This window comes from Salmo trutta, chromosome 6 (genome assembly GCF_901001165.1).
Source record: "Salmo trutta chromosome 6, fSalTru1.1, whole genome shotgun sequence".
Taxonomy (NCBI): Eukaryota; Metazoa; Chordata; class Actinopteri; order Salmoniformes; family Salmonidae; genus Salmo; species Salmo trutta.
The window spans coordinates 921,446-933,866 of record NC_042962.1 but is presented as its reverse complement, the minus strand read 5'-3'; the positions used below and the strand labels follow the sequence as shown (position 1 = coordinate 933,866).

Here is a 12,421-nt window from a genome sequence, read left to right as displayed (position 1 = left end):
ACAGCTACAGTAACACAACAAGCTACAGTAACACAGCTACAGTAACACAACACAGCTACAGTAACACAACACAGCTACGGTAACACAACACAGCTACGGTAACACAACACAGCTACAGTAACACAACACAGCTACAGTAACACAACACAGCTACGGTAACACAACACAGCTACGGTAACAAACACAGCTACAGTAACACAACACAGCTACAGTAACACAACACAGCTACGGTAACACAACACAGCTACAGTAACACAGCTACAGTAACACAACACAGCTACAGTAACACAACACAGCTACAGTAACACAACACAACTACAGTAACACAGCTACAGTAACACAACACAGCTACAGTAACACAACACAGCTACAGTAACACAACACAACTACAGTAACACAGCTACAGTAACACAACACAGCTACAGTAACACAACACAGCTACGGTAACACAACACTGCTACAGTAACACAACACAACTACAGTAACACAGCTACAGTAACACAACACAGCTACAGTAACACAACACAGCTACGGTAACACAGCTACAGTAACACAACACAGCTACAGTAACACAACACAGCTACGGTAACACAACACAGCTACAGTAACACAACACAACTACAGTAACATAACACAACTACAGTAACACAACACAGCTACAGTAACACAAAACAGCTACAGTAACACAACACAGCTACAGTAACACAGCTACAGTAACACAACACAGCTACAGTAACACAACACAGCTACAGTAACACAACACAGCTACGGTAACACAACACAGCTACGGTAACACAACACAGCTACAATAACACAACACAGCTACAGTAACACAACACAGCTACGGTAACACAACACAGCTACGGTAACACAACACAGCTACAGTAACACAACACAGCTACGGTAACACAACACAGCTACGGTAACACAACACAGCTACAGTAACACAGCTACAGTAACACAACACAGCTACAGTAACACAACACAGCTACAGTAACACAACACAACTACAGTAACACAACACAGCTACAGTAACACAACACAGCTACAGTAACACAACACAGCTACAGTAACACAACACAGCTACAGTAACACAACACAACTACAGTAACACAGCTACAGTAACACAACACAGCTACAGTAACACAACACAGCTACGGTAACACAACACAGCTACAGTAACACAACACAGCTACAGTAACACAACACAACTACAGTAACACAGCTACAGTAACACAACACAGCTACAGTAACACAACACAGCTACGGTAACACAGCTACAGTAACACAACACAGCTACAGTAACACAACACAGCTACGGTAACACAACACAGCTACAGTAACACAACACAACTACAGTAACACAACACAACTACAGTAACACAACACAGCTACAGTAACACAACACAGCTACAGTAACACAACACAGCTACAGTAACACAGCTACAGTAACACAACACAGCTACAGTAACACAACACAGCTACAGTAACACAACACAGCTACAGTAACACAACACAGCTACAGTAACACAACACAGCTACGGTAACACAACACAGCTACAGTAACACAACACAGCTACAGTAACACACACACTACCGTAACACAGCTACAGTAACACAACACAGCTACAGTAACACAACACAGCTACGGTAACACAGCTACAGTAACACAACACAGCTACGGTAACACAACACAGCTACAGTAACACAACACAACTACAGTAACACAACACAACTACAGTAACACAACACAGCTACAGTAACACAACACAGCTACAGTAACACAACACAGCTACAGTAACACAGCTACAGTAACACAACACAGCTACAGTAGCACAACACAGCTACAGAAACACAACACAGCTACAGTAACACGGCTACAGTAACACAACACAGCTACAGTAACACAACACAGCTACGGTAACACAACACAGCTACGGTAACACAACACAGCTACAGTAACACAACACAGCTACGGTAACACAACATAGCTACAGTAACACAACACAGCTACAGTAACACAACACAGCTACGGTAACACAACACAGCTACGGTAACACACACAACTACAGTAACACAACACAGCTACAGTAACACAGCTACAGTAAAACAACACAGCTACAGTAACACAACACAGCTACGGTACACAACACAGCTACGGTAACACAACACAGCTACAGTAACACAACACAGCTACGGTAACACAACACAGCTACAGTAACACAACACAGCTACAGTAACACAACACAGCTACGGTAACACAACACAGCTACGGTAACACAACACTACTACAGTAACACAGCTACAGTAACACAACACAGCTACAGTAACACAACACAGCTACGGTAACACAACACAGCTACAGTAACACAACACAGCTACAGTAACACAGCTACAGTAACACAACACAGCTACAGTAACACAACACAGCTACGGTAACACAACACAGCTACGGTAACACAACACAGCTACAGTAACACAACACAACTACAGTAACACAGCTACAGTAACACAACAAGCTACAGTAACACAGCTACAGTAACACAACACAGCTACGGTAACACAACACAGCTACGGTAACACAACACAGCTACAGTAACACAACACAGCTACAGTAACACAACACAGCTACGGTAACACAACACAGCTACGGTAACAAACACAGCTACAGTAACACAACACAGCTACGGTAACACAACACAGCTACAGTAACACAGCTACAGTAACACAACACAGCTACAGTAACACAACACAGCTACAGTAACACAACACAACTACAGTAACACAGCTACAGTAATACAACACAGCTACAGTAACACAACACAGCTACAGTAACACAACACAGCTACAGTAACACAACACAACTACAGTAACACAGCTACAGTAACACAACACAGCTACAGTAACAAAACACAGCTACGGTAACACAACACAGCTACGGTAACACAACACAGCTACGGTAACACAACACTGCTACAGTAACACAACACAACTACAGTAACACAGCTACAGTAACACAACACAGCTACAGTAACACAACACAGCTACGGTAACACAGCTACAGTAACACAACACAGCTACAGTAACACAACACAGCTACGGTAACACAACACAGCTACAGTAACACAAAAGCTACAGTAACACAGCTACAGTAACACAACACAGCTACAGTAACACAACACAGCTACGGTAACACAACACAGCTACGGTAACACAACACAGCTACAGTAACACAACACAGCTACAGTAACACAACACAGCTACGGTAACACAACACAGCTACGGTAACAAACACAGCTACAGTAACACAACACAGCTACAGTAACACAACACAGCTACGGTAACACAACACAGCTACAGTAACACAGCTACAGTAACACAACACAGCTACAGTAACACAACACAGCTACAGTAACACAACACAACTACAGTAACACAGCTACAGTAACACAACACAGCTACAGTAACACAACACAGCTACAGTAACACAACACAACTACAGTAACACAGCTACAGTAACACAACACAGCTACAGTAACACAACACAGCTACGGTAACACAACACTGCTACAGTAACACAACACAACTACAGTAACACAGCTACAGTAACACAACACAGCTACAGTAACACAACACAGCTACAGTAACACAGCTACAGTAACACAACACAGCTACAGTAACACAACACAGCTACGGTAACACAACACAGCTACAGTAACACAACACAACTACAGTAACATAACACAACTACAGTAACACAACACAGCTACAGTAACACAAAACAGCTACAGTAAACACAACACAGCTACAGTAACACAGCTACAGTAACACAACACAGCTACAGTAACACAACACAGCTACAGTAACACAACACAGCTACGGTAACACAACACAGCTACGGTAACACAACACAGCTACAATAACACAACACAGCTACAGTAACACAACACAGCTACGGTAACACAACACAGCTACGGTAACACAACACAGCTACAGTAACACAACACAGCTACGGTAACACAACACAGCTACGGTAACACAACACAGCTACAGTAACACAACACAGCTACAGTAACACAACACAGCTACAGTAACACAACACAGCTACAGTAACACAACACAACTACAGTAACACAGCTACAGTAACACAACACAGCTACAGTAACACAACACAGCTACAGTAACACAACACAGCTACAGTAACACAACACAACTACAGTAACACAGCTACAGTAACACAACACAGCTACAGTAACACAACACAGCTACGGTAACACAACACAGCTACAGTAACACAACACAGCTACAGTAACACAACACAACTACAGTAACACAGCTACAGTAACACAACACAGCTACAGTAACACAACACAGCTACGGTAACACAGCTACAGTAACACAACACAGCTACAGTAACACAACACAGCTACGGTAACACAACACAGCTACAGTAACACAACACAACTACAGTAACACAACACAACTACAGTAACACAACACAGCTACAGTAACACAACACAGCTACAGTAACACAGCTACAGTAACACAACACAGCTACAGTAACACAACACAGCTACAGTAACACAACACAGCTACAGTAACACGGCTACAGTAACACAACACAGCTACAGTAACACAACACAGCTACGGTAACACAACACAGCTACGGTAACACAACACAGCTACAGTAACACAACACAGCTACGGTAACACAACATAGCTACAGTAACACAACACAGCTACAGTAACACAACACAGCTACGGTAACACAACACAGCTACGGTAACACAACACAACTACAGTAACACAACACAGCTACAGTAACACAGCTACAGTAAAACAACACAGCTACAGTAACACAACACAGCTACTGTAACACAACACAGCTACGGTAACACAACACAGCTACAGTAACACAACACAGCTACGGTAACACAACACAGCTACAGTAACACAACACAGCTACAGTAACACAACACAGCTACGGTAACACAACACAGCTACGGTAACACAACACTACTACAGTAACACAGCTACAGTAACACAACACAGCTACAGTAACACAACACAACTACAGTAACACAACACAGCTACAGTAACACAACACAGTTACAGTAACACAACACAGCTACAGTAACACAACACTTCAAACTGAAGCTGGAAAGACTGAAAACTAGCTGACCTTTTAGGAATTAACATTTCCTTGTATAAATCCATAAAAATTATTCCAGATGATTCATGATTTCAACTGGCTGAGATACGCCTCCTGTCTGTCCATCTCGTCATGACTCCCAACACGTTAATTACGTCTGGAGATCGAAGTTCAATATTGAAACAATGTTGCAAATGTCGGAGAGACAGACAGCAAGGTTGATATAAATCTCCGCTGCTGAAAACTAAATGTTAGTCTAAAAGAAATGTGAGATAATGTCTAGATGCTTTTTATAGTGGAGATCAAGTTTATAAATTGCCTGGCTGGGCTGGAATAGACACCGGCTGGAATAAGGTTTTAACCAAATCCTCATTAAGGATTAGACACACCCATTGTATAAATATAGTTATTAGTGTCCATTGTTGACTTGTTCCTCCCCCTCCAGGCTTCCCATCACCACCATCACTGTGTTGATAACTAGTATGTTACTTGATATATAGTTATTATGATATAGTTATTAGTGTCCATTGTTGACTTGTTCCTCCCCCTCCAGGCTTCCCATCACCACATCACTGTGTTGATAACTAGTATGTTACTTGATATATAGTTATTATGATATAGTTATTAGTGTCCATTGTTGACTTGTTCCTCCCCCTCCAGGCTTCCCATCACCACCATCACTGTGTTGATAACTAGTATGTTACTTGATATATAGTTATTATGATATAGTTATTAGTGTCCATTGTTGACTTGTTCCTCCCCCTCCAGGCTTCCCATCACCACCATCACTGTGTTGATAACTAGTATGTTACTTGATATATAGTTATTATGATATAGTTATTAGTGTCCATTGTTGACTTGTTCCTCCCCCTCCAGGCTTCCCATCACCACCATCACTGTGTTGATAACTAGTATGTTACTTTATATATAGTTATTATGATATAGTTATTAGTGTACCATGTTGACGTGTTCCTCCCCCTCCAGGCTTCCCCATCACCACCATCACTGTGTCGATAACTAGTATGTTACTTGATATATAGTTATTATGATATAGTTATTAGTGTCCATTGTTGACTTGTTCCTCCCCCTCCAGGCTTCCCATCACCACCATCACTGTGTTGATAACTAGTATGTTACTTGATATATAGTTATTATGATATAGTTATTAGTGTACCATGTTGACGTGTTCCTCCCCCTCCAGGCTTCCCCATCACCACCATCACTGTGTTGATAACTAGTATGTTACTTTATATATAGTTATTATGATATAGTTATTAGTGTCCATTGTTGACTTGTTCCTCCCCCTCCAGGTTTCCCCATCACCACCATCACTGTCTTCATAGTGACCTATTGTCTGGTCCAGCTCATCAAGGAGAGAGAGAGAAGACAGGCTCTGATCAATGACCCAGACCCCGTCCCTCCCCCCACCCCCGTCCCTCCCCCAGCCCCCACCCCCGCCCCTCCCCCAGCCCCCACAACAGTCACATCCACAGCCCCCACTCAGCCGGTGGTGGACCCCAGCAAGGAGAAAGCAGAGTAGTGATTGGAGGGTGGCAGTGTCTGTCAAAGTCCCAAATGTCTTTATGAATCATGGTTTCCTCTGTGTCGTCATGGAGATGGCGAGGCTACAATTAATCGACAAGGTATATTTAGAAGTTCTTCATGGCAATAAAATCTATTGAGCAGCAATATATATCTACTGTAATATCTACAAAGAGCAATATCTAAGATTTCTACCCAGTCTACTGCCTAAAACACCCTGAGAGTGCTGTCATCAATATAGATTTTCTACAATGTTTTAAACAGAAGTTGTGTTTCATTGCTAATCATGTAAAACTGCCTTTATTGTAATTAAATCCTCTAAGTGGTGCTCAAAGATGTGGTTTTAACTAAGATCCACACCTCTGGTTTTAACTAAGATCCACACCTCTGGTTTTAACTAAGATCCACACCTCTGGTTTTAACTAAGATCCACACCTCTGGTTTTAACTAAGATCCTCACCTCTGGTTTTAACTAAGATCCACACCTCTGGTTTTAACTAAGATCCACACCTCTGGTTTTAACTAAGATCCACACCTCTGGTTTTAACTAAGATCCACACCTCTGGTTTTAACTAAGATCCACACCTCTGGTTTTAACTAAGATACACACCTCTGGTTTTAACTAAGATCCTCTGGTTTTAACTAAGATCCTCTGGTTTTAACTAAGATCCTCTGGTTTTAACTAAGATCCACACCTCTGGTTTTAACTAAGATCCTCTGGTTTTAACTAAGATCCTCTGGTTTTAACTAAGATCCACACCTCTGGTTTTAACTAAGATCCACACCTCTGGTTTTAACTAAGATCCTCACCTCTGGTTTTAACTAAGATCCACACCTCTGGTTTTAACTAAGATCCACACCTCTGGTTTTAACTAAGATCCACACCTCTGGTTTTAACTAAGATCCACACCTCTGGTTTTAACTAAGATCCACACCTCTGGTTTTAACTAAGATCCACACCTCTGGTTTTAACTAAGATACACACCTCTGGTTTTAACTAAGATCCTCTGGTTTTAACTAAGATCCTCTGGTTTTAACTAAGATCCTCTGGTTTTAACTAAGATCCACTCCTCTGGTTTTAACTAAGATCCTCTGGTTTTAACTAAGATCCACACCTCTGGTTTTAACTAAGATCCTCTGGTTTTAACTAAGATCCTCTGGTTTTAACTAAGATACACACCTCTCGGAGACGTGGTTTTAACAGAGGATATAATAGAAAACTCTGTGAAGCTCAGACACTCCTTTCCTGTCAAATGTACTGTACATCCAAATATAATATATTGATTTACTGATACGCGACTCCAACTTTTTGTCTCTTTTACTTCGTTCTCATTTAAAAAATGTGACCATTGACCTCTCTGATGCTGTAACTCAGAATACTCTTTGAGAAAGACGAGAGAGAGAAGAGAGAGAAAGAAAGAGACAGAGAAAGAATGAGAGAGAGAGAGAGAGAGAGAGAGAGAGAGAGAGAGAGACAGAGAGAGAGAGAGAGAGACAATGAGAAAGAGGCTTAAGCACTCTATAAATATGACTGAGTCACTGCAGTAGATCCTGCATCTGACTCAGAGTCCATGCTTTACACCGTCTAGTATGGAGGATGACCTCAATCTCAATACTCTCACTGGCGTGGCCCACACCCCCACAAACGCCGCAAGGCGGGGGGACCCACGAGCCCCAATCCCCCCCGTCTGACACGCTAGTTCTCCGTAGCCGTTGACTAAGTCTTGTACGAGATTAAGTTTGTTGTTAAGGTCCCACTCAATGATGATAGCCAGCACAAAACTTCATAGGAATCCTCAGACGGAGCGATGAATTAATCACTGCCAGCTCACAATCCATTGAAGTCCTCCTCATGGGTCAGGAGTCCGTAAAAACAGGGAAACAAAATACAACAAAATTCGATGTAACCCTGACTTAATCTACACTACCGGTCAAAAGTTTTAGAACACCTACTCATTCATGGGTTTTTCTTTATTGGTACTATTTTCTACATCGTGGAATAATTTAATTGTTGCTTGTAAGCAGGAATCAGGAGGATCGAATTAAGGTCAGATTTGCCAAATGGAGGGCGAGGGAGAGCTCTGTATGCGTCTCTGTGTGTGGAGTAAAGTTGGTCCAGAGTTCTTTTCCCTCTGGTTGCACATTTAACATGCTGATAGAAATTTGGTGAAACTGATTTAAGTTTCCCTGCATTAAAGTCCCCGGCTCCTAGGAGCTCTGCCTCTGGGTGAGTGTTTTCTTGTTTGCTTATGGTGGAATACAGCTCATTCAATGCTGTCTTAGTGCCAGCCTCTGACTGTGGTGGTATGCAAACAGCTATGAAAAATACAGATGAAAACTCTCTAGGTAGATAGTGTGGTCTACAGCTTATCATGAGATACTCTACCTCAGGCGAGCAATAGCTCGAGACTTCCTTAGATATCGTGCACCAGCTGTTATTTACAAAAATACATAGTCCGCCGCCCCTTGTCTTACCAGATGCCGCTGATCTATCCTGCCGGTGCAGCGTATAACCAGCCAGCTGTATGTTGATAGTGTCGTCGTTCAGCAACGACTCCGTGAAGCATAAGATATTACAGTTTTGAATGTCCCATTGGTAGTTTGATCTTCCTCGTAGGTCATCGATTTTATTCTCCAAAGATTGCATGTTTGCTAGCAGAATGGAAGGAAGTGGTGGTTTATTTGATCGCCTACGATTTCTCAGAAGGCAGCCCGCCCTCCGGCCCCTTTTTCTCCACCTCCTCTGAAAGCAGTATGTCGTTCGCGTCGGGCTCGTCGGACTCGTTAAAGGAAAAAAAGGATTCTGCCAGTCCGTGGTGAGTAATCGCAGTCCTGATGTCCAGAAGTTATTTTTGGTCATAAGAGATGGTAGTGGCAACATTATGTACAAAATAAGTTAAAAACAAGAAACGCAAATAAACGAACAAAAAAACACAATCGGTTGGGGACACGTAAAACATCTTCCTTCTTCTCTTTGCTTATTTGAGCTGTTCTTGCCATAAAATGGACTTTGTCTTTTACCAAATAAGGCTATCTTCTATATACCACCTTACCTTGTCACAACACAATTGATTGGCTCAAATGCATTAAGAAGGAAAGAAATTCCACAAATTAACTTTTAAGAAGGCTCCCCTGTTAATTGAAATGCATTCCAGGTGACTACCTAATGAAACTGGTTGAGAGAATGCCAAGAGTTGGCAAAACTGCCATCAAGGCAAAGGGTGGCTATTTGAAGAATCTCAAATATAAAATATATTTTGATTTGTTAAACACTTTTTTGGTTACTACATGATTCCATATGTGTTATTTCATAGTTTTGATGTATTCACTATTATTCCATGATGTAGAAAATAGTAAAAATATTTTTTTTATTAAACACAAACACTGTTTTTGCTCAACAATCGACCTCGTTAACTGATGTTAGCTAACTTGCTATAGATAAACGCAGCAAAAAAAGAAACGTCCTCTCGCTGTCAACTGCGTTTATTTTCAGCAAACTTAACATGTGTAAATATTTGTATGAACATAACAAGATTCAACAACTGAGACATAAACTGAACAAGTTCCACAGACATGTGACTAACAGAAATGGAATAATGTGTCAAAATCTAAAGTAACAGTCAGTATCTGGAGTGGCCACCAGCTGCATTAAGTACTGCAGTGCATCTCCTCCTCATGGACTGCACCAGATTTGCCAGTTCTTGCTGTGAGATGTTACCCCACTCTTCCACCAAAAGCACCTGCAAGTTCCTGGACATTTCTGGGGGGAATGGCCCTAGCCCTCACCCTGTGATCCAACAGGTCCCAGACGTGCTCAATGGGATTGAGATCCAGGCTCTTCGCTGGCCATGGCAGAACACTGACATTCCTGTCTTGCAGGAAATCACGCACAGAACGAGCAGTATGTTATTTTGTCTTTTCTTTTAGTCTCAGACTGTGTGTGGTTAGAAAATGTTATTATTTTTGGCTGTTGACAACCAACTGGACTGTGTGAAAAATAAACATAATAATAATAATAAAAATGAGCGACAACAAATACAATAGGGTTTCACTGCATGAACCTTAAAGCTTTATTTATTATATAAATATATATATATATATTTAATCATTAAAGCTGCAAGCAGCGTTTCCCGGGTGCAACCCCCCCCGCCCATGAGGTCCCGTAACGGCTTGTCGGGGTTCAAGCTGTGGGCCCACTGTGCCACCATCAGGACAAATTGGACACATCGCCTCAGGATGAGCTACTTCTGAACTCCTTACCATGCCTGTCAAATATCAGAACTCAAAAATCAACCATTTCAACTTTTATCGTTTTCTTCTCCAGAGTCTAACATGCTGACCAGAGCGGATGCGAAAATAAATTGACACCTACATGCTATTCAATCATTGCACCCACACTGCTCGCGAGTGTCTGCGTAGCCATGCGCTAAAATAGAACTTGGCGAATTGGTCAAGAGCCCGTAAAACGGCCGTAAAACGCCCGATATTCCCTCTTTGTTTTGCTGCTTGAACCCTAATAACAATAATGAACTGGAACACCTGGAACTTGAACCCCTAATCAAATGTTGGGAAAATGTACAGCAGCTCTCTGCCTAGGCGACCTCACAGCGCCATGGCAAAAATGGCAAACGGTATAGAATAGCAGCACATTAGCTCTAAAAATAGCAACATTTTCTCTCAGCCTCAATAATGTGTAAAATAGCATGGGATTAGCTATATAAAAAATAAAAAACAGCCATGGGGAAGATTTTAACAAAAAAATGAAATGAATTTTTTTTTTAAATTATTTTGGTTGGGGCGGGGGAGGAGGTTGCTCGAACCTAGCAGAGACCCACTGAATACTTTACCTCATCTCATCCCTGAATACTCTACAGTGGCTTCCTCATCTCATCCCTGAATACTCTACAGTGGCTTCCTCATCTCATCCCTACTCATCGCTCATCTGAACATCAATGGAGAGTTGAAAGCAATATGGTGGATGGACAACTACCAGGTCTCTACTTTCACCTGTCACATCATTGCATATCTGAAGCAAAGGAGTTTAGATGAGGAAGGAGGAAGGGAAGGAGTGGAGAGGGGGACTGTTGAAGGAGTTTAGAGGAAGGAAGGAAGGTAGGTATAAGGAGTGGTGAGGAGGAAGGTGGAAGGGAAGGAGTGGAGAGGAGGAAGAGGGAAGGGGGGGAGTGGAGAGGAGGAAGGAGGAAGGGAAGGAGTGGAGAGGAGGAATGTAGAAGAAGTTTAGAGCAGGAAGGAAGGAGTGGAGAGGAGAGGGGGAAGGGAAGGAGTGGAGTGGAGAGGAGGAAGGAAAGGAGTGGAGAGGAGGAAGGAGGAAGGGAAGGAGTGGAGTGGAGAGGAGGAAGGAGGAAGGGAAGGAGTGGAGAGGAGGAAGGAGGAAGGGAAGGAGTGGAGAGGAGGAAGGGGGAAGGGAAGGAGTGGAGAGGAGGAAGGAAAGGAGTGGAGAGAAGGAAGGTGGAAGGGAAGGAGTGGAGAGGAGGAAGGAGGAATGGAAGGAGTGAAGGAGTGGAGAGGAGAGGGGGAAGGGTAGGAGTAGAGAGGAGCCCCACATGACTCAGGAAGACCTGATCTCCCATGAGGCAGTGTCAGCTGTCCGAGGGGGAGGGGGACGGCGGGTGGTGATGAGGGGTCTATTACCTTTCACATGTTCCAGAATGGATTCCACAGAGTGCCCCACACTGAGAACAAGCCTATATATAACCTACCAGTTGC

The 12,421-nt window shown here is 42.5% G+C and overlaps 1 protein-coding gene across 2 annotated transcripts in view; it reads left to right on the top strand.

Moving 5' to 3' along the window:
• hhatlb (hedgehog acyltransferase like, b) overlaps positions 1 to 7,986 on the top strand; it is a 43,250-nt gene extending 35,264 nt beyond the window's left edge. For both annotated transcript variants that reach the window (XM_029755071.1, XM_029755070.1), the window contains exon 12: positions 6,463 to 7,986. In XM_029755071.1, coding sequence (XP_029610931.1) covers positions 6,463 to 6,692 — 230 coding nt within the window. In that variant the 3' untranslated portion in view covers positions 6,693 to 7,986. The remainder of the gene's footprint in view (positions 1 to 6,462) is intronic.
• The last annotated feature ends 4,435 nt before the right edge of the window (positions 7,987 to 12,421 follow it).